Source organism: Suncus etruscus, chromosome 10 (assembly GCF_024139225.1).
Source record: "Suncus etruscus isolate mSunEtr1 chromosome 10, mSunEtr1.pri.cur, whole genome shotgun sequence".
Classification (NCBI taxonomy): domain Eukaryota; kingdom Metazoa; phylum Chordata; class Mammalia; order Eulipotyphla; family Soricidae; genus Suncus; species Suncus etruscus.
In genome coordinates this window covers 40,012,898-40,040,154 of record NC_064857.1, presented here as the reverse complement: position 1 = coordinate 40,040,154, position 27,257 = coordinate 40,012,898, and the positions used below count along the sequence as shown (strand labels likewise).

Here is a 27,257-nt window from a genome sequence, read left to right as displayed (position 1 = left end):
CTATTTCCCCTTTGTCTCTGCTGTCTCTGAAGGCAGTGGAGAAAATTTTCCTAGTACTGTGTGGGAAGAATATTAGAGAACTAACATTCCTCTTTCCAGAAAGGCAAAAAGGGAGAAATATGAGTCCAGATTGCTAGGTGAAACAGCCTAATTGAGGGACTCAAGGTATTATAGGGCAAAGGAGACCCATATTTCTTATAGGCTGCCCAAATTACTTAGTCAGGGCAAGGCAAAGAAAGGTGAAAGGGGGGTTTGCAGTGACAATTTCTTCTCCACTTCATTATCTCAAAATAGTGGCCTAATCTATGTATGCCCTGAGTAAACTATGATTATGAGCTAATTTCATGGGATTAAACATCAGATGTAGTCTTTTTATTTATGTAAAATAAATCACTATTAGATAAATTACAATGCATATGTGTATATAGATATTTAAGACTCTATGAGTCTATTTGTATGGAACTTATATAAATTCATAACTTATAACCTACAGGCTTAAAATATTCAGCACTACAAATGTTTTACCTAGGCATAGGCTTGGTAATTATTCTGAAATATCAAACACTGTATTGTGAGTTCCCAGAGATGGTCACTCTTAGTCATCCTCCTCTCCCTGCCCCCGCCCTGGTAAAAAGTAAAACTCATCAAATTGGCTTTGAAAAAGAAAATGACCTTTCATATTTTGAAATATTCAAGGTCTTTCTATATTTCCATAACTATCATCATCTGCCATCCTATTACCTTAGCAGGGAGGGAACATTATTAGGACTCACATTAGGAATGTTCATAATAATCAGTATTGTTTTTAGTTTTTCATTCTTACCCAAAACTTGTAAATAAGGAAAAAATAACAAGTATACTGAATGCAGAAGAAAAAAGTGGGACCAGAACAATAGCACATCAGTAGGGCATTTGCCTTGCACATGGCAGACCCAACTCAGTTTTAATCTCTGGCATCCCATATGGTCCCCTAAGCTTTAAAATCTGGCAGTTGTAATTGTTAACCAATATTCTTTTAGAATAATCAACTGGCTCTTACATGACAATTAACTACTATGGATAGCACCTTTTTATTTACTCTATTCCCATTTCATGTTTCAGTGAAATTTAGAGCATAAGTTTCTTGAAGGACTGAGATAATGTTTTAGTAAAATGCATAAATTTGTTTTTCTCATTGAATTTTCAGTGTTCTCCCTCACTATGTGATGTTCAGTTTGGCTACTGTAAGGGGCAGGCAACTTGAAGAAAATATAGACACATATTCTAGTAGGGTTTATATTTTAGTCATATTTTCTTTTGAATTGTGTTGGTGACTGACCGTCCTACTTTTGATTTGTAGTCCTAAGTGCCCTGTGGTGTTTACCATGGAAACTGAAACATAAAATGAATTGAGTCTTTGCTAGCTTACAAATAGAAACGATTTCTTCCAACAAAGGAAGACCCACCATATTAAGAATTTTGCTCTGCCTTTTCTTTTTATGATGTCCATTTTTCATAGCTAATTTAGATGTGAACTCAAATGTAGAGAAACCACTAGAGAGATCTAAAGTGATAGTACAAAAAGTTGGATGCTTGTCTTATACAAAGTGGACCAGACTTTGATCCCCTGCTTCCCATATGGTCCCCATGCACCACCAGAATTACTTCCAAAGTGCAGAGCCAGGAGTAACCTCTGAGCATCACTGGATATGGCCCCACCCATAAAAAAAATCATTAGAGGAATACTATAAAAACAACAATCAGAGGCCAATTTGTAGTTTAAAATAATCCTTTCTATTTACTCTTCCTATGCCCTCTTTGTCTTCACTATTAAGAAGAAAACTCTTGTATCCTTTTACTTAGCTTTTCAGTGCAGCTTTTCTGATGTAAATAATATTGTAGAGGACTTTTCTTCACAAAGTAGTTGTGTTATACTACAGTTGGAGGAGAGCCCAGGAATATTTTGCCAATGATGTGACTTGGTGTATGAGAATGATAGATTAGTTATCCTCTCTTTGTCACTTTTCTTTCAGACTGTGGCTTTTATTAATTAAGAAATGCATTGTCTGAGTAATGTCACCTGGACAAAAAGACTTTATCCATTAATACATGAGTAGTTCAGCATTTCTATATGTGATTAAATGTTTGAATCTTTTCACTGCACAGTTCTTGAAATAAAATGTATTGGAAAAAGGTGAAATGTATTTGCTATAAAATTTAGCTATAAATTAAGAGGCTTAGAAATTTATATAAAAGTTTTTAAATAAGAAATTTTTGTAAAAGTAACCCAGAAAGGAGCACAAAGAAGTACTGGAAGCAGCTCCTTATTTTAATAAGAGGTTGACTTATTACAGAGTTATTCTTTTTTTTGGGGGGGGAGGTCACACCCGGCAGCATTCAGGGGCTACTTCTGGCTCTACACTCAGAAATCACCCCCGGCAGGCTCGGGGGACAATATGGGACGCCGGGATTAGAACTGCTGTCCTTCTGCAAGCAAGGCAAACGCCCTACCATTGTGCTAACTCTCTGACCCCCAGAGTTATTCATATAATAGTTGGTTTATTATTAATTTGTTGACTGAATGACTTCATCCTGTTTTTTTTTAAATTGAACTTTAGACTTTATAGATACCAATAATAATTTTACTAAAAACAACAGTAAATTGGCAAAGGGTATCAAAAAACTCAGGCAGTTGAGATTTTATGATTTATATATGAACTTGTTAGAACTCCAGTATACCTACCAATAGGCTTGTTTTGCTCTTTGCCCAGATTTTTTGAGAAAATTATTTCTGGGTAACAACAGAGCCACTTTATTTTCCTTTTTTTTTTGTTTTGTTTTGTTTTTGGGCCACACCTGGTGGTACTCAGGTGGTGATCATTGAGATCTTAATACCTGAGTGAGGGTTCACAGTCTATCGTGTTCAAAGCTGCAATATGAAAATATACAAAAATCTATTCTTTAATTTTTTAATTAAATTATTTAAACACCATGATTACAAACATGATTGTAGTTGGGTTTCATATAAAGAACATTCATCTTTACCAGTGCAGCATTCCCATCACCAATTTTTTTAAACTGCTATTACAATCAGAATTCTAGCACAAAGCAGCAGACCAAACTTAATGTCCTTTCCAAAGATGTTATAAGTTTGAGTATGCATCAAGAGAAGAACAATACTTACTGGTAAGAGATTAACTAAATGGAATGTGTGATAAGTGGAATTCAACAGTACAACATTGCCAAAAAAAAAAAAAAGTTCACGTGAAAATGATACATTTTTTAGCTCCTAATAGCAGAGAATTGAAAATCTGATGTAATATATTACTAAGAGATGATTGCTAAGAGAACTCCCATTTTTGGAACCAGGTAAGAGGGAGTACAGTTAATCTTAGTCCTTCTCCCTAAAGAATAGGAATAGTGCTCACGATTTGTTTTGGTTCTGGTTTATTTTTTTTTTGGGGGGGGGGTCACACCTGGCAGCTCAGGGGTTACTCCTAGCTCTATGCTCAGAAATCGCTCCTGGAAGGCTCGGGGAACCATATGGGATGCCGGGATTCGAACCACTGTCCTTCTGCATGCAAGGGAAACACCGATTTCCATGCTATCTCTCTGGTCCCAGTGCTTACGATTTACTCCTGGTTCACTACTCATGGATCTCCTCTAGATATGCTCAGAAGAATAACATGAAGAGCCAGGAATACAGCTTGGGTTGGCTGCTTGCAAAGCAAAAAGCAAGCTGCTTAATTTCTTTATTGTCTCTCTGGTTATTTGAGATTATTTTAGTGAAGTGGTTAGAAGGCAAAATGCTTAACCAACCTCAAGGACAGGGATGGTCACTAGAAAGAACAAGTGATTAAATGTTTGACACATTCATCAGTATCTTCTGATCATTTGAAAGAGGTAGGAGCAGTAAATTAAGCTCTATACATCTTTTTTTGTTTTGTTTTTGTTTTTTAGGTATTAGAGAAATGTTAATCTTTTTTTATTTAGGCACTATGATTACATACATAATTATAGTTGAGTTTCAGTCATAAAAAGAACAACCCCCATTCACCAGTGCAACCTTTCCACCACCAATCTCCCCCATCTTCCTCCTTCCCCACTCCCTGCCAGTATTCAAGACAGGCATTCTGCTTCATTCACTCATTAACATTGTCATGATAGTCAGTGTAGTCATCTCTCTAACTAAACTCACCACTCTATGTGGTGAGCTTCACATCAAGAGCCAGTCCTTCCATCCCCCATCTCTGTTGTCTCTGGGCATTATTCAATAATGTCTTTTGTTTTTCTTAAAACCCATAGATGAGTGAAACTATTCTGTGTCTCTCTCCCTTTGACTTATTTTACTCAGCATAATAGATTCCACGTATATTCAGATATAAGAAAGTTTCATGATTTTGTCTCTCCTGACAGCTGCATAATATTCCATTGTGTATATGTATCACAGTTTTTTTTTTGTTTGTTTTTGTTTTTTTTTAGCTATTCATCTGTTGATGGGCATCTTGGTTGTTTCCAGAGTCTGGCTATTGTAAATAGCACTGCAATCAATATAGGTGTAAGGAAGGCATTTATTTTGTTTTTGTGTTCCTGGTGTATATTCCTAGGAGTGGTACAGCTGGATTATATGGGAGCTCAATTTCCAGTCTTTTGAGGATCTCTGTATTGTTTTCCATAGGGCTGGACTAGACAGCATTCCCATAAGCAGTGAATAAGAGTTCCTGTCTCTCTATATCCTTGCCAGCACTAATTGTTCTTGTTTTCTGTGATGTGTGCCAGTCTCTGTTGTGTGAGATGGTACCTCATTGTTGTTTTGATTTGCATCTCCCTGTTGATTAGTGATGTGGATAATTTTTCATGTGCTTTTTGCCCATTTATATTTCTTCTTTGAAAAATTGTCTGTTCATTTTTTCTAACCATGTTTGATGGGATTAAATATTTTTCTTGTACAGTTCTGTCAGTACATTGTATATTTTCGATATTAGCCCCTTATCTGATGGGTAAAGGGTGAAAGTTTCTCCCATTCTGTGGGTGCTTTTGTATCCTAGGCACTATTTCCTTTGAGGTGCAGAAGCTTCTCAGCTTAATAGAGTCCTATCTGTTTATCTCTGTTTCCACTTATTTGGAGAGTGCTATTTCCTCCTTGAAGATGTCTTTAGTCTCACTGCCATGCAGTGTTTTACTTATGTTCTATATACCTTATGGTTTTAGGTGTGATGTCAAGGTCTTTAATCCATTTGCATTTGACCTTTGTGTATGATGTTAGATGGAGGCCTGAGTTTGCTTTTTTGCAAGTAGCTGACCAGTTGTGCCAACACCACTTGTTTAAGAGGCTTTAGTTGCTCCATTTTACATTTATTGCCCCTTTATCAAAATTTAATTCATTGTATATCTGGGACACATTCTCTGAATACTCAAGACTATCCCACTGATCTGAGATTATGTCATTATTCCAGTACCATGCTGTTTTAATGACTACAGCTTTGTAATACAATTTAAAGTTGGAGAAAGTGATGCCATCCATTTCTTTTCCCAGGGGCTGTTCTAGCTATTCACAGGTGTTTATTGTTCCAAATGAATTTCAGGAGTGTTTGATCCACTTCTTTGAAGAATGTCTTGGGTATCTTTATAGGGATTGCATTAAATCTTTACAATGCTTTGGGGAGTATTGCCATTTTAATAATGTTAATCTTCCCAATCCATGAGCAGGGTATGTGTCTCCATTTTCGTGTGTTCTCTTTTATATCTTGAAGCAGGGTTTTGTAGTTTTCTTTGTAGAGGACCTTCACATCTTTTTTTTTTTTTTAATTGGTCCTTCACATCTTTAGGCAAGTTGACTCCAAGATATTTGAGTTTGTGTGACACTAATGTGGATGGGATTGTTTTTTTGTTTTGTTTTGTTTTGTTTTGGGGCTACACCTGGTGGCATTCAGGGTCACTCCTGGCTCTGCGCTCAGAAATCACTCCTGGTAGGCTTGGAGGACCATATGAGATGTCGGGAACTGAACCCAGGCCCATCCGGGGTGTGTGCAAGGCAAATGCCCTACTACTGTACTACCTCTTTGGCCCTCTATAAAAATTCTGAAAGGACTGAATATAGTCAGTACTAGAAAAGAATGGCTGACAGTCTGACCTGGGATTGACCCTCGAAGGGCAGTTCTATGTAGGTGAATCTTGACCCCTGCAGGGGATCATACATTATCTCCAGGTAGTTTAGTATCAGACATGAGTTAAATTTTAGGAGAGCCAGTTAGTGTCCACTGAGCACTTGAGTGTTGCTTGGGATTAGTGAAAAATCACATATAGCATATATAACATTCTTTTTTGGGGCTGTATGTGTGTTGGGGGGGAATGAGTAACATTTGGAGGTGTGCAGGGTTCACCCTTGACTTTGTGCTCAGGAATCACTCCAGTTTGTGCTGAGATGCCTATATGTGGTGTCAAACCAAGGTTGACCACATGCAAGACAAGTGCCCTATATCTCTCTTGCTCCTTGGGTATGTCCTTATAGGAATAATGTACATAGCAGTCACAGGATACCATTGAGGTCCCTCTAACCTGTAGGACAACTGTCATATTTTATATATTTTGTTTGTTTGGGGGCCACACCTGGCAGTGCACAGGACTTAGTCCTGGCTCTAGACTCAAGAATCACTTCTGGCTGGTTGAGGAACCAGAATATTTTGGGATTTAACTTGGATTGACTACCCATAAAGCAAGTTCTTTACCTGCTGTGTTACTGTTTTGACCATATTTTAAACTCTGTGCAGAAAACATTATTATCAAAAAAAATGAGTTGCTTTATGTACTATTTATTAAGATGTCTAAGAGGAGAAGTTAATCAATGCAACAATCAAATAATGAAGTCATTCCTAAAGTTTGGATTTAATACATCAAAATAAAAGCTCCTTTCCAACTCACAGCCATCAAATTATTAGAATCACTTAATTTTACTTTCCTATTTCCCACAACGTTTTCTAAAAATACCTATATCTAAGTTTATTAAATTATATGTAATATAGTCATATATAAAATAATATAGTAATATATAATTATATATGTTTTATATATATAAGTAGTTTTCCAAGTGTGGTTCTAGGATACCTACAACTTACCTAGCCCTTCTGTGGAGGTTTTGCAACATCAAAACTAATTCTATAAACCATACAACGATACTTGCTCTTTTCATGTATATTCTCCACCAACACTCAAAACAATTTTCTGAAGGTTCCATTATGTAGATGTCACCACTTTGATATGTGTATGTGAGAAAGTGTGAAATTCCTCTTATTTTCTATTAAGCCAGGTATCAAAAAGAAGTATAAAACATTTTATATCTTCTCATTTACCTTCATATTTTATCTGTGTTAACACAAATTAGATCTCTTGTTTTTAAAGCTCTTATAGATAAAAATTGTTCTTTCAGTTTTATTTTATATTTTTAAATTTTATTTATTTTTTGGGGTTTGGGCCATACCTGGTGGTGCTCAGGAGTTACTCTTGGCTCTGTACTCAGAAATCGCTCCTGGCAGGCTCGGGGGACCATATGGGATGCCCAGGATTGAACCCCGGTCCATCCTGGGTCAGTAGCATACAAGGCAAATGCCCTACCACTATGTTATCACTCCAGCCCTATTCTTTCAGTTTTAAATCAAATAATTATATTAGCCTTCCCTCGCCCCCCAGAAAAAAAAGCTTCTCAGGTTGACTTGATATTTTTTTAAGAATGTATAGGGGTGCTAAAGCCAAAATGTTTGAAAACTATTCTCCAAGATGAATTCCTTTCTTTATTGTCTCACCTTCAGATAATGGGTGGATAGGATTCTTTTTGCAAATATTCTTGCAAATGTCATTGGAAATAAAATATATCTTTTCCTCAGTGTTTCCATCAGAAACATTCTCTGATTTATGTAAGAAATATACTAGTAGAGAATAAAGTTTGAGTTATACTCACTTTAACTAATTCTGTGTAGCCTGTTTCTTTTGGGGTCCACCAAGGCTGAGCTTTCAATCCTTGCACATTGTAGAGTGAGCGCTGCCAGACAGATGCAAAATGTCCCCTTTTATGTCCCAGCTCATACCACTTATATGCCTGAAAGAACAGAAAAAGTGAATCCAAATGAAGCATCTTTATTCACATTAAAGTTATTTAAGTATTACTTTATGACATCTAAACAAAGATAATCAAATTTATTACTGTTGGAAATTTTTTAATTACTTGGATTTCTGATTATAACTTAATATTATAAATAAATTAATTTAATTTGTTCATTTTAGATTGTACATTCTGTGTGAATAATATTCATACTCCATTATTTTAATTTCTCCCAGAAAACCCAGCTAAATGAATAAATAATGTAAGACATCAAAGTAGACTATATTTCTATTATAGCTTTCACTTCTTAAGTTGTTTTCCCTTGAGAACAAAAGGATTATTTTAATACCTTTAATATTTATTTTTACTGAACTGCAATGCTAAAATAAAGAACTCCTTACTTCCTCCCTCCCTCCCTCCCTCCGTCCCTCCCTCCTCTCCTTCCTTCCTTCCTTCCTTCCTTCCTTCCTTCCTTCCTTCCTTCCTTCCTTCCTTCCTTCCTTCCTTCCTTCCTTCCTTCCTTCCTTCTTTCCTTCCTTCTGGCATGTTAGAGATCAAACCTGATTAGCTGCATGCAAGGCAAGTGCATTATCTATTGTTCTATCACTTAGGTCCCAAGAGAATAATTTTTTACATGCATATTTTTTCCATGTTCAACTTGAAGAGGGTTACTAAATATAACAGAATGAAGATCTCTATTAAATTTAGTAGCAGAAAGGAAATTTTCACTTGGCAATAAATATTTTCATTTGGCAACAAACACAGTGTTAGCTCATATTAGATTTTTAAAAGGCAATTTTGCTTTTTAAAATGTTCTGCCATAAGGGATAACACTTACCATTGAAGGCTAGCTATAATATAATCCAACAGGACTCCAGAATGACTAGCCTTTTCAGGGCCAGTTGGCAACAGAGAATGTTTTTCCATATGCCTCCTTCAAATGATGCACTAGAGTTTGTTCCAGTGGTCCTTCTCTATCAACCTATGTTTCCTGCACTGTGCACACTCCACTCTTTAGAATGGAACACACTACTTGTGGTATACTTATTATTATCACCTTCATGATCAAAGTCTAACCTAATTACGACTTTGCAATGTGATTTTAAATATATATTTTGATTAATTAAACTAAGCATTTACTACAGGCTGATGAAGAAGATATCCAAGAAGGATATATTCATAAAACTTATTATAAAATGACATTATTTAAAAGCCTTAAATGGTTTTCATGATTATATCCTTCATTAGGAAAATCAAGGGTGATGTAACAGTTTAGCAAACTTTTCCATTTATGGTATGTTTTTATGTATGTAGTCTCAGTTAAATCTTTCTAAAAATCTCAATTGTCTCTGATTTACAAATGTTCAGGCTCTTTTAAAAAAAAAGATAAATATCCTGAACTTTTAAAAAGTTTTAAAAAGGATAAATATCCAGAGTTATACAGGAAACTTCATCTTAATACCATTAAAAAAAACCCAGCAAACTCCATAAGTAGCTTATCTTTTTCAATAATATTTCACATTAATATGCATAGACTAACCTTAAAAAATTTATGGAGCTGAAGACAGAACCTAGAGCCTCACGTGAACATATGTTCTAAGACTTGCTTATATATCTGTCCTGTATACTAAACAATATATCCTTTCCTCATTATAAATTACATTATAAATTTGTAAACCATACATAATTTCCTTAAAATAGTGACTAGTTATTCCTTAATAAATTTATCCTGCATTTAGACTAGTCTAGCTATTTTGGTCCCACATAAAGTTCTTTCCTATGCTTTTCAGTGTTATAGTGAACAGCAATATTAACTATAATAGATGAAGTTTACGTATAAGTCACTTAGAATACTCCCAAGCTCCACAGAGAATGACCAAAAATCAAAATAAACTGAAGGAGAGAAAAACTAAAACCTAGATCTCTTAGATTTTAGAAATGGCCTTCATACTCCCATGCCAAATTTCCTGGTCAAGTAATGTCACTTAAGTGGTATTCTTAAGTGCTCTGTGGTATCTTTTCTGTTGTTCATGTCAAAAGAAAACATTTATTGCATAGCTCTCTGTTATTTATTTTCTTTTTTCCTCAGTTATTTATTTTCTTGTTTGGGAGGTCATAGCCAGTAGAGCTCTGGGCTTACTCATAGCTGTGTTCAGGGATAACTCTTGGTAGTACTTGCTAGGACTGAACCCAAGTTGACCATTGCAAGGCAAGCTCCCTGCCCATTGTAATATCAATCCAGTTTATTATTTAACTTTTGAGAAACTGAATCAGGATGGCTTGTAAGAAGCTTTAAAATCATTATTAATGATATCTTCAATTACATAGGAAAACCCAATGATTTGGTCAGATTCCTGCATTTAATTTTAAATCTAAATTATCTTAAATAACTAATGCTAGAATATCAATAACCAAATTAGAATCCTGAGACAATTTCTTATTTACATTTTTCATTTTATATATATATATATTATTTATATATATATATTGGATTTTGGGCACACTCGGTGATGCTCAGGTGCAACTCCTGGCTATGTGCTCAGAAATCGCTCCTGACTTGGGAGCGTGTAAGGCAAACGCCCTACCTATTGTGCTAATGAGAAAAACTAAAATGAAAAGAATACCTTTAAATTTATACTTTTAAGTACAGTTTAACTAATGTCTTCTATACTTCAGTTTACTGCTAGTTAATGGTTTATAAGTATGCATATATATAAACATACACACCTAGAAGTGGTATATTGCAAGACTCAGGCCAAGAGTGGTAAATGACCTATATGTCACACGTGACCCCAGTCCCAGCTGTTCCTTCTGAAATGAGGTACATTTTGGGACACAAGAGACATAACATGTGTGTCCACATATGTGTATGCACATTCATGTGTGTGTTGGTGGGGGAGGGGCATGTCCAGTGTGCTCTGAGGTTCACTCCTGGTAGGCTACAGAGGTCATATGAAATTCTGTGGATCAAAACTCTGTCAACCTCTTGCATGGCATAGGACTTATAGGATACATGAGTTGGAAAAAGAAGAGCTGGTTAAAACTGGCCTGTGGTGAAGAGTAAATATCACTGCTTGCAAATAGGACTTTGTCTTGTTTGTTTTTGTTTTTTTTTCTTTTCTTTCTTTTTTTTTTGCACTATGGGTTTTGGAGCACAAAATGGTATGGAAGAAAATAAGACTTAAGCAAAACAAACAACTCATCAAACGTCCATCCAGATTTTATAGACATCACGAAGTGAAAGATAGCAGAGGCGGAATAACAAAACTGATCAATTATGAGACAAGATGTATTAGATACTAAAGAGCTAAACCAGTGTCTCTCTAAATCAGGGCCTTGCACAAACTGGAGAGAGGTGGTGCTTTGAGGAGGACACAGAGGAGCTCAAGCTAAATCCAGTCTTAATCCTGGGAAGCTGGCAATACCATCAAGTGAGATATAGAACCCAGAAGAAAAACAAGTTTAAATGAAGAGGAGAGGGTTGATTCTGACACTGTGTGATGACAAGAAGAGGAAAACAGTCATGTAAAATCAGGACTTAATGTAGAACTGAGGTATAATGCAGAACTAGGAGTTATAGAAATACTGAAATATAGAAATATAGAAGCAGAATTACTAACATGGTTTGTTTTCCTGCCAAAAACATATTCATTAAAAAATATTCCAAAAATAGGGGCCAGAGTGATGGCGCAGTGGTAGGGCATTTGCCCTGCACATGGCTGATCCAGGATGGATCCCACATGGTCCACCAAGCCAGAAGTGATTTCTGAGCACATAGCCAGGAGTAGCCCCTGAGCATCACCTGGTGTGGCCAAAAAAAGAAAAAAAAAACTAAAAGAGAGAGAAAAATATTCCAAAAATAATATTATTGCCAGTTTCTGTAACAGAATGTAGGTTTGGTTCTTTGTCGGTTCCTACAGCAGAGGCCCAAGGACAAGAACATCCTGAATGGTGAAAGCTAATATGCAAACTCAAAGTATGAAAGTCAATTCAATTTCAAAGTTAATAGAATTGAAAATATATGAATAATGGGTTCCTACAGATTTTTATTTGTCTTCCTGAAAGGTTAAAGCCTTTTGAACTTTTCACAATTAAGGGCTGTGCTGTTTGTTGCATATTAATGATAACTGACATAGAAGTTCCATATTTTCAAATCTCAAGCTCTTTGTATGAATGTTAAGTAGTGAATTCTCTGCCCTTGAAGTTAGTGCTGTTTTCATCTAAGATGTAAAACTAAATCATAGGCTTCTCTTATCTGACTCTGCTCTGGACTCTCAACTGTTCAAAGGTAAATTAATTAGTGACAATTACACTTAGAGCATGTGTCAGTGTTAGATATGGTATCAAAATCTTTTCTTACCCCTGACATTAAAATCAAAGGAAATCTTAGGCATTTTCATCCAAAAGAATAGAAGGATGCAAATATAGTTATTAACAAGCAATGCTTCTTCCTACTTTCTCTTCACTTCGCCATTTTATCTTAGTTCTAAGCATGATAAACCATTGTTTCTTTACTAATGTTTCATTCTACTTCACTTGATAACTAGGAGGTCAGAAGGGTAAAGTTACAATAAACTGAAATGTTTAAAGCAAACAGTATCAATTATCCAAAGCTCTATTACTTCTAATTGGTTCCTGTCACTCTTGGGCAATTCCCTCATCAGAAAACCTCTTGCTTCTCTGAAGTATTTTCCAAATGATCCTGTTTCTAGTAATTTCCAAAACCTGAAGCTGTGTTGCTTTTAGATGACATTTCATTACATACCCAGAATGCTTAAGTTACAAAGATTCAGTGTCTCACTTTGTCTTTTTATTCTTTGACTATATAGAGTCCAACATAGAAGGCAGTAATGAGGTAACATCACAGTGAAACAGGAAGTTTCACTCTCTAACAATGTCAAGAAAATCAAGATCGATAGTGAGATTTAGTGGGGATTTAAAGAATATGATGTCATGACTAATTAGCTAACCTTATATTTAAAGAAGCTGACAATGTACTCAGAAAAAGGTAATAATCACAGCTTTAACTACTCTATTTTTGTGTGTCCGTTCCCATTCTTATTATAGCTACAGGTAGTCTTCTGAAACTTGGTATTAAATATTTCAGGAAGTAATTTACACAATTGACTACTGGATTGAGTATGATTAGCAATCAAGAGTTTCATTCTAAAAATAACTATATTTTGTACTATTAAATAAATACAATCTTGACAAACTGTTCAAATATTTTTCACTACTTAAAAAGCTCAGAAATGTCATATATTTTAAGGCAATGCTATTGCTGTAAGCACAGACAGACATAAAAAACATATACCAAAATGCATACATACACACATATATGTATATACATACATGAATTTAGACACTGTTCTCAATTTTAAAAAATTCCCAAACTATTTTTTACATGATTAGTAAGAACTATGTATTGTTCCAAAAAACGATTTTCTGGTCGGAGAAAGAAGTACAGAAGATAAGGTGCCTGCCAATAACTGCAATTCCAACACTGCATATAGTTCCCCTGAACTCAGCCAAAAGTGGTCGCTGAGCACAATGCCTGAGGTAGCCCTGAGAAATGATAGTGTAACCTCAACCTCTCCCTTTAAAAAAAAAAAAAAAAAAAAAAAAGGTTTTATTAAGCCACTACCTTCAAAAACTGTATACCTAAAAATACATTTTTAATAGTAATTTTCTCCTAGACATCATTTCTGACATTAGTGCCTTGCACATGGTCTAGAGAAGTCTAATTCCTATCATATTTGGTGCCCAGAGCATTATCAGGAGTAAACTGAGTATAGATGGGGAAACTCCTGAGCATCAGTGAGTGTGGCCTACCATACCTACTCTTTACTGAAAAAGTCCAAAACAAAAATTACACCAGGATCACTACCACACTCGAGTTATTTTCTGTTAGAAAGGACAAGAAGTTCACTAATTACCTCTTTATTCCCAACCCTCTGCATGGCATCTCCCAGGTGAAAATAAAATCGCCCATCATCTGTACCAGGATCTCCAGATTCTATTCCTTCCTGTGAAAAGGACAGTGTCAGTATTAATGAAACATTTAGATACCGGATTTAATTCATTACAAAAAGCATCGGAACCAGAAAAATTCATCTTGAATTTAAGCAATTAGCTTACTGGTCAACTTTTAAAATGTAAAATAAAAAGAAGGGGCTTAAACTAAATGTTTCAATGCATTTATCATTAACTGTAATAGCTCATATAATTAGTATGGTGCTTTGTGAATTGTCTCTCTGGGAGCAATAATATTTCCATATCCAAATAATTTCGTTGGCTGATGTCTATCACTTTTATTTTGTACTCCAAACCCAGAACCAAATTGCTCAAATGTTTATATGTTTAAAGTGACAAAGACCAAACTGCAAGTATTTTCATTTTCTTTCCAAGCAAATGGGCCCTCCCTTTGAATTAATTTTTTTTACAAAGCATGTACGATAAGTAAAGTCAAATTAAAATGCTGAAAAGGGAACTATTACTGAACAAATCCTATTTTATGTCATCTAAACACTTAGCTCTTGTCCTACTAATCTTCTATGTGAAATCAAGATTTATGTTAAAAATGAGAGAAAGGGTCTGGGGGAGAGAACACACGGTGCAGGGGTGCAGGTTCTGCTTAAGAGAGTCCCTGTCTTCATTCCTGGCACTCATGGCCTCCCTAACACCACTGCAGTTTTAGAAGTCTCTGAAGTCCCTAAGGCTTTTGCTGCATAGCACCCTTGGGCCCAGGTGTAGAACTAACCTGCCCTATTAGCCAACTTATCACCAGGAATTGCCCCAGGGTCTCTTGAGCATTGAGCACCAAGAAAAATTCAACAGTAAGAAAATAAAATTTATAGAAAAAGAGGAATTGTATCAAAACTTTGTATCATTGAGCTTGTTTAAAAAAAAAAAAAAAAGGAATGCCCGTTATTATTCGTTTTGAAGAAAAGATATTGCATTACTTGGGAAAACAGAGGCCAGGGCAGAAGGGTCACTTCAGAAGAAAGTGTGATCAGGGCTCTTGACTCAACAGACAATCAAATGTCCTTTCGGGTAAACTAATCAAGCTGGCCCTTGTTTCCCTGTCTCTGAAGCACAAAAAATAAAATTAGGGCCTTATTAAGTTGAAGGAAGTAAGGAAAACACTAAATCAGAGAAACCTTCTTGTCTACAGAGTTCTGAGAGGATAAAAAGATTTGCAGTGGCCCAGTAACAGATACCAAGAATTAGGGGATATGAGGGTAGGAGGGGGCAGAACATGAGGATACTCAGCGGTTTTTGTGCTAGGATGTGAGCTAGATAATGTTCTTTCAGATAAAGCAAGTGCCTAATTAATATCAAGTTAATATTTAAATTAATTATAATTAAAGTTTATTTCCTCAATGGTACATTAGATTAGTAGCTATCATATCAGAGTATAAAATAAAAACACACCTACTGTGGTGTTTATAAAAATTGCTTTTTTCCATTTTTATTGATGTGCAGGAATTAACAATTGTGGATCCTATTTTCATGCGTATATCATTCTAACATCATACCCATAGCAGAGTGGCCATTTCCCAGTATCCCATGGACCCTTCTCTGCCACTCCTACCCAGTCATGTAAGCTCAATTCTATAGGCAAAAAACTCCAGTTCTGATAACTTTGGCCATTTGTTGCTCCCTTACTATGTTTCTTTTGATACCAGATATGAAAAAGATCTATGGAAAAGTTTTGTTGGATAGCCTGAGGTAGATAAAATATGATTCTGCTAAACTGATAAGGATTCACTTAGACACGGAAGAGTACTATGAAAACACAGATTTTTAAGTAGATGGTGGTGCTTAGGCACAGGGACATGAGAAATATTTAATGCCTCAGAGTCAACTATGGGGTACCCTATAGTGCCAGGGATGGAATTTAGGGCTTTGCACAGACTAGCAATCTGATCTACCATTAGGACATATTCTTGGTGTCTGATGATGCATTTTATTCTGAGCAATTTATGCTCAGACTTTCTGATATGTTCAGTCCACATTTGTTACTTTACTGCATATAGATTCAAAGCTCTGTTCGAACGACACATTATCTAAAATGAACTATAAAAGGAACACTTCATGCATTACCTTATAGTAAGACACTGTTTCTGTAATTTTTACCTATCTATCCCCACCATTTAAATAAAAACTAATAATACCTCTACTTTGAGAATTTCTTCACAAATGTGTTTTAGATAGTGTGATATTTTTGTATCTGACACACAATTATACTGACAGGCCACACTGTAGATATCATGGTCAGAGGGGATATAGTGTGCTGATGCAAAGACTCAGCGATGCTCATCAATCACCTGAATGCATAATCAGGGGTGTTCAAACAATTCAAATTAATCTGAGGCTGAACAGCAAGGAAGAGCAAGGCCAGTTACCTTCAAATAGGGAATGCTCTCAGCTATCTTGTTCTGCGCCTTCAGGATAAAGCCATAATGCACTTTAGCAAAGCCATCATCAGGCTTCACTTTCAGAACCTAAACTCAAAGAGAACAAAAATGTTGTGATTGACTACAAATGACTGTCAAAATAAATGTTAATTAGCTTTGCTCTAGTTAGAGTGGATTACGATGTTACAGTTGAAAACATGAGTCTTTTATTGCATATTCAACTTAAATGGCCTCATTTCCCCACAACATAAAATGTTTTCACATCCCACATTAGTTCTTTAAGAATGAAGCAACAAATGAAGTCAATGACCCTTAAATATTGTGTTAACAATGCAAATCAAAAAAAAAGCCTGCCAATTGATATGCCTTAAATAAATTTGCTTTAAATTTGCTATACTTGAAATTGACTCTCATTATATACTTCTTTTTATACATTCATTATACTTGGCTTATTAAGAGAAAATTGAGATGGTATTCATGAGATATGATGATTTATTCAACATAAATTTCTGGAGTCCATTTTAAGAGCTGAGAAAAAGCAAATCAAGTATTTTTTGATAAAACCCAGGTAAATGTTTAGTATAAATCAAATCACTGGTATTTTATCACATGCATTTATTATGATTAATGGCATACTGAAAAATGCCTCCAAATTGAGAAATCAAAACAAAACAACACATGAAGCTCCTATACAAATTCATTAACAGAACATATGTGAGAGAAGACGGTCTGAGCTGAGTGCATGGAGAGAAAAGATGGATTTCCTCTTCAACTTTGAATCTGAGGCTGATGGCACTGCCATAGGAGACAGGTATTCCTTAGGCAGGAGCACAATGAGAATACAACTTGGTAAGCATAATCATAGAGATGGAAATGCAGAGGGGGTAAGAAGAGGAGCACTTGGCTCTCAGAGGGATATGGAGTAAATAGTGGTAAATCACAGGCACCAGGGAAAGGAAAGATAGAGGAGATAGTGAAAAGGCATTCATTCACACAAGGCATGGGAGAAAAATTATTTAAGAAGGGATCCTGGCAGGAACAGAGAAAGAGAATGAGATTGGAGAAGAGGAAGGCAGGTAAATCAAAAAAGGTCCTATTGATTATCATGTGTAAGACAGTCTTCTAGAGAGTCTAAGAAAAACACAAACAATTTTACTTGCACTTGTCTCTGAAATATAATACTTAAGAGTTCAGAGGGTTACAATGCCCCCTTGTCATCAGCCTGATAAGCAGGTTTTCATCAAGCTGTCTCAAGAGGGGACTGGGGAGAATCAACACCCAAAGGAAGCCAGCCAACGGGGCTGCTTGTACTGCTTGGTTCCTTACCAGCAACTACTATGCTATGGCAGTTTACAAGGGGATGCCCAAAGGACATACAGGTTGTTTTATCTAGTAATAATCTACAGAAATGGAAAAATAAGAATTTTCTTTTTCTTTATATCTCCTTCCTCTGCCTCCCCCCCTCAAACTGGCACAAATAACAGTTCTGTTCCAGTACAAACACTTTATATGGCACATTGTCAACACTGGAAAATCATCTAGTCACAAATATCACTGTATCTTGTTTTTACTAAAATTCATATTAAAATATTAAATTACCAATGTGAACAAAGTATTTTGGCAATAGAACTACACAGAAAAATCTTTAAATTATTTCATTTCTTCTTTTTTTTTTTTTTTTTTTTTTTGGTTTTTGGGCCACACCCAGTGGTGCTCAGGGGTTACTCCTGGCTGTTTGCTCAGAAATAGCTCCTGGCAGGCACGGGGGACCATATGGGACACCGGGATTCGAACCAACCACCTTTGGTCCTGGATCGGCTGCTTGCAAGGCAAACACCGCTGTGCTATCTCTCCAGGCCCTTCATTTCTTCTTAAACCTTATTTTGAGGTATCTATTTTATAAAGCACAGGATATTAGTACATATAAAGCAGAAACATAAACATACACATTGAAGGTATGAACCTCAATTTTGGGGGGTTTTTGGGGGGGGGCACACCCGGCATTGCTCAGGGTTACTCCTGGCTGTCTGCTCAGAAACAGCTCCTGGCAGGCATGGGGGACCATATGGGACACCGGGATTCGAACCAACCACCTTTGGTCCTGAATCGGCTGCTTGAAAGGCAAACGCCGCTGTGCTATCTCTCTGGGCCCGAACCTCAACTTTTTTAGGGGAAGGGTTGGCAATTACACATTGGAGCACCACGGCTGTGGTAATGGGAATCATTAATGAAGAGCTGGAGATAAGGATGAGAGAATCCGATTAGACTTTTGAATTTTGTGATGGGCCAGAGCAAAACAAGAATGAGAAGACAAATCTATTCTATTTTAGGCAGAAATGGATTCTACATGCCTAGAATAAAATAGAAGGGAATTTCACTGACCTATTTGGAGATGGAGAAAATAAGTCACCATCCAGAAGCAGAAGCTATGGCACCATCCCAAGAAGGGTGGGATTGAAAGGTCAAGATAACTATATAAAAAAGTCCAACGCTCTTTCCCTGTGTTAACACACAGATGAACTTTTTCGTGTGCAGAAAATTCTAGAGTTGTCAAGGCATTCTGAAGAAGCCCTACTACATAAACAACTTTGTAAAGGAACACTTTGTAAAGGGCTTATTCTCCACATTAGGACTGGCCTGTATCTCATTCTCAAATAAATGTGTCTTGTCAGCTTTTCTTCCCTCTCTTGATCTTCTCTCACATTTCTCTTGTTAAATTGATTTCAATAAAACTATTTTACTGTACTGAAAAGAGCAAGGAATTTAAAAGCTATTCAGAACGTAAAACTAAAAGAAATGAGGAATTTGTAGCATATTGTAAAGTCTGAAGACATTGTGTGTTTTTTCCTTACCCATCATTTCCAGAATAAGTGCGTGAGGTTTTCATAAATAATGTGTCAGCTGTGTGAATGGAGAGATGTGGGAGGGAAGGAAAAAATTCTGAAACCTGACTGTGGGTACTGGGTAACTGGTGGTACTAGGTGCTATATTAACAGGGAGGAAAGCCAGAAGCTTCCCAAAGCCACAAATAATGAGCTGTCTGCATGGCAGCATTTGAAATTCAGCCTTGGTTGAAATGGAAAGCAGCACAAATCCAGAAAAGGAAGTTGCAATAATCTTGACAAGCTTAATTATAATAAACACTCAAGAAAATAAAAAATAGTTACAATAAGTTTCCAGAAAATGATCACTGATTGAAACACAGATATTACCAAGATAAATTGTGGTTAAGGAAAGAAAATCAATTAGTTATAGTTTATGAACTCAAAAGTGAGAGGAGGGAATGAAAGGCAAATCACACACACATTTTCAGATGACTAATGCTTCTTTAAGAAATAAACCTCTCAATTGCATACCATAGTTATATTTTAGAGTTTCTATATCCTTGTGTTCTTATTTAAATACAACTGTAACTTCAAATGAATAAGCAGCAGGTAAATTTCATTTTCACAATGAAGTAAAATATTTGCCATAATGAAAATTTAGTATCACATGAAATGAATGAATATGTTGTGAATACTGTGAATCTCATATATATGTTTTCAATGTCTTCTTTGTGTCCTCTAGGAACAGATACTACACTAATCTTAGTAAAAAGACCAGAAAGATATTCTAGTGACTTCTGACAGGAGCAAAATAAAGCATATGATAGATATGCATGTTTTATATCCATATGGTATTGAATCCTAGAGATTTATAATGCTTACTTTATCCAAATTGGAAAAGCTAATGTTTTATGAATTAGAATATAAAATGTCTCTTAACCTAGAGAGACTCTTCATGGGCCCCAGACACCTCACAGTTAACCACCACCTCCGCCCCCACCTCAGTTCTGTTTACCTGGAGGCTCCTGAGCAGTTGAGGTGGCCCAGGTTTTCTATAGTATTTCTGGAAGTGCAATCCCACAAAGTCAGGCTCTAGCATTGAACTGCCCTCACCAGAAGAGGTGAGTAGAGGGTCCCTGAGTACATGTTAAGAGGACCCCAGTCAGAAAAAAAATAAAAGGAAAAAGAAAATACAATGGCCCACAATGATTTGCCATCTAAGATAGGCACATTTATAGGTGGCACATATTTTCAATGTCAAATCAATCCACTCTGAGTATATACTAGAGATGCTATAATAATAATAATAATAATAATAATAATAATAATAATAATAATAATAATATGCTATTCTGTTTATTTCAGAAAAGAAAATGTTATGTCAATGGTGAAAATACACTTGATCTAAATTCAGTGATTCTCAATTAGTCATCAACAGCAGTAGACAGAGGAAAGCACCATGCGGAGACTGAGTGGACAGTCTCCAGACTCAGTATGGAGTCAGTAGACCACACCACTTCAGACCAGAAGGTATGAGGATACTGGCTATCCTTAAGAAGGTGCATCCTTATGTGTACTCAGTTCCCTGTTAAAAACTACTGAACAAAGGGTCTTACTGGAGAAAGAATAAGAAAATGCATTGTCCATCTTTCTTTTACTGAAGCATTGACTATTTTAACCTCAAAGTTTATTTGTTACCCTGTAAATTCTGTGTTAAATAAAATTTCTTATTGCTTGAATGAATTATAGCTTTTTAGATTTTATTGCTGTTTGTGAGTTGGAAGGTATACATTAAAACATCCATTATAAGAAAATCCTTTTTATAGGCTACTATTCTAGAGGATGAAGAGCTAAAACAAAATAAACTACTGAAAGGTCAGTATTTTATTCAATTGTCCCTAAAGGCTTGTGTTCTATAGTCTTTCTACAGAGCAAACTTTAAGCAAAAAAAGAAAAATATTTCTAATAACTACACTAAGAACTATCAACAATGTGAATGAATGAGGGAAGTAGAAAGCCTGTCTTGAGTACAGGTATGGGTGGGGTGGAAAGGAGGGAGATCTGGGAAATTGGTGGTGGGAATCTTGCACTGGTGAAGGGGGGTGTTCTTTACATGACTGTAATCATACAACTACAATTATATTTGTGTTTAAATAAAGATAATTTAACAATAAAAAAGAAATATTATGAATGCTTATGGATATGGTAAACATGGGTTCCTTTTACTTTAATCAAGAATTCTTAGAGAAAGGCTGTTTGTAAATTGATAATTTGAAGGTATACTCTTTATCCCTTTTTTTGATTTCTGTTTGGGTCACATATTTGGGAGTCCAGAAGTTTTTAGAGGACCATGTGGTACTGGGGATAGAACACAGATAAACATAAATTATTTTTTCAAATCACAATTATATTAGATTAAGTTTTTAAAGTATTAAATTACACAAAATGTTATAATTTTGACTGAGGGGGAGAAAGTATATGAAAATAAATTTTAGAATAGCAACTATTTTAATACTTTACCATATTTATATTACACTTCACATGAATTTAAAGGATTGAGAGATAAAGTGCATGGATGTGATTTACAAATGACATTAGAATTTCTTGATCAAATCATTTGATATAATTAACAAGAGATTTTGGCTTATTTACCTCTTCATAGACCTTCTTGGCATTGTCATTTTCTCCTAGCAAGAGATACCCCACTCCAAGGTCATTCTTTAAAGAAGTCTCATCCGGAAAGAGTTGAACTAATCTCTGCAGGGTAAGTAGAGACCCTTTTGTGTGACCTGATTTGGTAAGAAGAAATAAAAACAGAGATTAAACAGAGATTGTGCATAGAGATCAGGGAGAGAGCTTGAGGACAGAGCCCTTGCCTAGCGTGTGCCAGGCCCTGAGTTAGATCCCAGCATTAGATGGCCCCATAGGCATTGCTGGATACAGGTCTACCCAGACTTCCAACCATCAAGACCAAACAGCACTGCTTTGCCACCAAAATCTGAACATCAGACATCAAGTCCACTCTACTAGGATGAGCACTGTCAGGAGAATAACTCAGGAGAAACTCTAACTCTCCAAGTTCCCCTGAGAACTTTTAATAAAAGTTAATAAAAGTTTAATAAAAATTAAATAAACTAACATATTCTGGATATCTTTATTGAGAAACTACAAATCACAAGCATCTATACTGCAGAGCTCAAACATTAATATGTAAATCTAACTTCTTGATGGGGTTAAGTAAAAACATTAGGATTTTATACTGCAATTATAATAGTATCAATAAGCCAAATAGATCCTTAATATATTGATCATAAACATTTCATATACATTTTCATTTTTTAAATCTATCACTTAACTTTTTATCATACATAAGTAAAATTTACCTCAAAAAAGTCTCCTTTCCAATTCTTTGTATAAAATATTTTTTTCGAAGATTGGTTTTGTTTAGAGTTATTAACTTTAAGTAATGAATACAGGACAGAAAGATAAAACCCAGGGTCTAAAAGTCAGTACAAAACTTGAACAGGTACACAGTTGACTGGTTTCTGGTAAAGAACATCATCTCTGGGATAACCTATTCATGGTGCAAAAGAAATATCCTGCAGTGTTATGGGACCCTCTAGTGGACGAAGGAAGGCAGTACACAGAATGCAAAAAACGAACGGAGTCTTCCATTCCCTTTGAAAACAGTAAATTACCAGGACCAATTCTTTGTACTCCTCTTCTCATCTATAAAGTCAAATTGCCAAAAGGGAAACGTATTACAGATGAAAAAATGGATTGGAAAGAAGCAGCTGCCCACAAATAATATGAGTTACAGTGGAGCAAAAACTAACTGGAAAATATGGTACTGCATGTGCCAAACTAACAGATAACCTATTACACAGAGTATCACAAGACATCCTTTAGATTTCCCTGGAAAGGCTTAGACATTACTTCCCTGCTAGTAAAACTTTCCCCCTCCTGCCCATATTAAAGTCACAGACTTCTTCAATGATGAGAGAGAGAGAGAGAGAGAGAGAGAGAGAGAGAGAGAGAGAGAGAGAGAGAGAGATGTGGGGAGTCACATCAGGCAATACTCAGGGGTTACTGCTAAATCTGTAATCAGATATCACTCCTGGTAGATTTTCAGGGAACCATAAGGTGTGCAAGGGATTGAAACTGGGTTGGCAACATGCAAGAGAAGCACCCTATTCCCTGTGCTACCTGTCTGTAGCCTCTTCATTTTCTTTTAAGTGAAGGATTATGATTTTATTAAAAGAAATGTGTAGAGAGAATACGTGTTCCAGAGAGAACATGAGCTTCACCAGAGTTAAAATTCAGGAAAACATATCTCAAACTGAGATGTGGGTTAACCTTTAGGGTAGTTTTTTTCTTTTCTTTTCTCTCATTTCTTCTTCCTTCCTTCCTTCCTTCCTTCCTTCCTTCCTTCCTTCCTTCCTTTCTCCCCCCACCCTTTAATAAAATCTTTATTTAAGCACCATAATTACAAGTGGGTTTCAGTCATAAACAGACCACCGCCCTTCACCAGTACAACATTCCCACCACCAATGCCCCTGATCTTCCTCCTCCTGCACCCCAGCCTGTATTCTTTCATTCTTTCCTCTCTTCTATTTTCCTTTTCTTTCTTTCTTTTCCCCTCTTTCCTTCTTCATTCCTTTCTTTCTCTTATCTCTCTTCTTTCCTACCTCCTACTTTCCTTCCTTCCTTCTTTCTTTCTTCTCTTTCTTTTTCTATCTTTCTTTTCTCTCTCCCTCCCTCCTTTCCTTCCCCCTTTCTTTTTTCTCCTTCCCTTTCTTTTATGTTTCTTTCTTCCTTCCCTTCCTCCCCTCTTTCTCTGTCTCTCCCTTTATCTTTTCTTTTTTTGGGGGGTGGGAGAAGGGACACACCCAGTGATGCTCAGGATTTACTCCTGGCTCTGAGCATAGGAATCACTCATGCAGGGCTCAAGAGCCTATGAAATACCAGGGAACAAACCCTGGGTCAACTGTGTACATGGGTAATGCCCTACACTCTGCACTAACTTTCAGCCCCAAATGAGCCTTTTCTTCTTCTAAACAATCCCTCCTACTCACCACCAGCTAAGTCCAGGTGAAATTTCTCCTGTATCCCTCCTTTAGTCCCTTTACCATGCATAGAGAGCCTGTTTCCTTGGGAGTGAAATCTTATACAGTGGCATGAACTTTTCTATTCATAGACCTCCTCTTGTGCTCTATCTTCATTGATAAATCAAAAGATTTTACAGAAATACTGAAGAATTAGATATATCTATAGACAGTCTTTTTCTAGGGCTAGATATAGGATGAGACATGGAGAACTCAGTGTTTGGTTTAAAAGGCCACCAAATAAAAGAACCAATAGGCACGAAAAATGCAGTTCTGCATTCTGAAATATTAAAATATTTTAATATTAATGTATTAATATTAAATATTAAATAATATTAAATGTATGAATATTAAAATAGTTCCCAATGGGGTCCAGGGGGGTGAAATAGATTGATAGCTTAGGGTACCTTTATTGTGAGCATAAATAAGGTTGTGAGTTCAATTCTTAGTGTTTCATCATATGATCCTGGCAGTTCTGTTGTTTAAACATAAAGGTTCTTCTTTAAGGGGGAGGGGCACACCCGGTGGTGCTCAAGGGTTACTCCTGGCTCTGCACTCAGAAATAACTCCTGGCAGGCTCAGGGGACCATAGGGGATGCCGGGATCAAACCTGGGTCCATTCTGGGTCAGCCACATGCAAAGCAAATGCCTTACCTCTCTGCTACCACTCTGGCCCCTGAACATAGAGGTTCAACCATCTGTGACAGAATGAAAGACGTTTATAGCTATACCACATCCCAGTATGTGTGAGCGCCACAACTAAAAGGGTATAAACCCTGGACAGCATAGCAACATATATCTAAGATATACAACATATATCTAAGATATATATTAGAGATATCTAAGATATATGTCATATCTAAGATATGACAAAACTTAACAAGAAAATAACACCTAGGGCCGGAGAGATAGCATGGAGGTAAGGCATTTGCCTTGCATGCAGAAGGATGGTGGTTCAAATCCCGGCATTCCATATGGTCCCCCGAGCCTGCTAGGAGTGATTTCTGAGTGTAGAATCAGGGGTAACCCCTGAGTGCTGCTGGGTGTGACCCAAAAACTAAAAGGAAAAAAAACATCTAACTCCATAAAAAAAATGGGGTGAAGAAATGAACAGACACTTCCTCAAAGAAGAAATACACAAGAAAAAATGCTCACTAATCATCAGGGATGGCAAATCAAAAGAACAATGACATCATGCCACATGACTAGCACATATCACAAATAACAAGAGCAATCAGTGCTGATGGGGATATGGAAAAATAAAACTCTCATTCACTGTTCGTGGGAATAACATCTAGTCCAGGGCCCTTATTGAAAACAATATGGAGATTCCTCAAAATACTGGAAATTGAGCTTCCACATGATCCAGCAATACCACTCCTAGGGATATACCCTCAGAATAAAAAAACTCATTGCAAAAATGCCTTCTACACACCTAAATTCACTGCAGTGCTATTTACAATAGCCAGAACCTAGAAACAACCTAGATGGCAGACAACAGATGAATGGTTAAAGAAACTGTGGTACCACCTTTACTACTGTATTTTTAACACTTATCCTTTAAGAAAGATAAAACGACAGCTTACTGAACTTAAAAAAACAATAACTGTAGTAGAATGCTTGTCTCAAATACAGGCAGGGGATGGGAAGGAGGGTGGGGGGTTACTGGGGTAGGAATGTTGCACTGGTGAAGGGGTGTTCTGTTTGTGACTGAAACCCAGCTATAATCATGTTTGTAATCATGGTGCTTAAATAAAAAATTCAATAAAAAAAGAAACGGTGGTACATATATATAATGAAATACTAAGCAGCCATCAGGAAAAATGAAATAATGAAATTTTCATATAAATGGATGGACATGGAAATTATGCTGAATGAAATAAGTCAGTGGGAGAGAGATAGACACAGAATAGTTTCACTTATCTATGGGTTTAAGAAAAATAAAAGATATTATTGTAATAACACCCAGAGACAACAGAGATGAGAACTGGAAGGACCGGCCCACGATATAAAGCTTACCACAAAGAGTGATGAGTGTAGTTAGAGAAATGACTACGCTAACAATGGCAATGATAGTGAATGAGAGAAGTAGAATGTCTGTCTAAAATACAGGCAGGGTTGGGGAAGGAGGGAGATGGGCATTGGTGGTGGGAAGGTTGCACTAGTGAAGGGGGGTTGTTCTCTTTTATGACTGAAACCCAACTACAAACATGTTTGTAATCATAGTGCTAAAATAAAGATATTATTAAAAATAATAAAAGAGAGATGTGTCAGCACCTAGATTGGGACGTGCAATGCCTGGGAACACATGTGCGAATACCACCGTGATCCCTGGTCAGTATAAACAAAATTTGTGCAAGGACCACCAATAATAAAAGGCAACCCTAGGGGAGCATCATGGTCAATAGCGAAAGCACTGAAAGCTGATGCAAGATGTCTGGTCAGTGTACACTAGATAGGTAAGCATTACAGCTTAGCATAAGAGTGACCCCAAGCCAAAGCAGCAACCACAATGAAGGTAAGGGGGGAAATGGTTAAATAATTTTTTAAAAATTTACAATGAATATCAAAACTTTAAGTATAGAATCAATAACCAAGGCTAAAAATATCTGGTTTTGAGTCTGATAAAAACTCATTACCATTGGTTTTGTTTTGCTTTATTCTTGGGAGACCACACCTGGCAGTGCTCAAGAATCATTCCTAGTGGTTTGCAGGGGACCAAATGCAGCATCAAGGGCTAAACTGAGTTCACCTGGGTGCAAGACAAGAGCCTTACCTTTGTGGCACCTCTCCAAACCCTGTACCATTGGGCTTCTACCTAGTGGCTGCTTAA

The 27,257-nt window shown here is 36.4% G+C and overlaps 1 protein-coding gene across 1 annotated transcript in view; it reads right to left on the bottom strand.

Annotated features, from left to right (window-relative positions):
• LOC126020150 (aspartyl/asparaginyl beta-hydroxylase) overlaps nucleotides 1–27,257 on the bottom strand; it is a 77,020-nt gene that overhangs the window by 37,162 nt on the left and 12,601 nt on the right. Inside the window, exons 4-7 of the mRNA XM_049781617.1 lie at nucleotides 21,972–22,120; nucleotides 16,483–16,581; nucleotides 14,011–14,100; nucleotides 7,934–8,071 (exon numbers count right to left, since the gene is read on the bottom strand). Coding sequence (XP_049637574.1) covers nucleotides 7,934–8,071; nucleotides 14,011–14,100; nucleotides 16,483–16,581; nucleotides 21,972–22,120 — 476 coding nt within the window. The remainder of the gene's footprint in view (nucleotides 1–7,933; nucleotides 8,072–14,010; nucleotides 14,101–16,482; nucleotides 16,582–21,971; nucleotides 22,121–27,257) is intronic.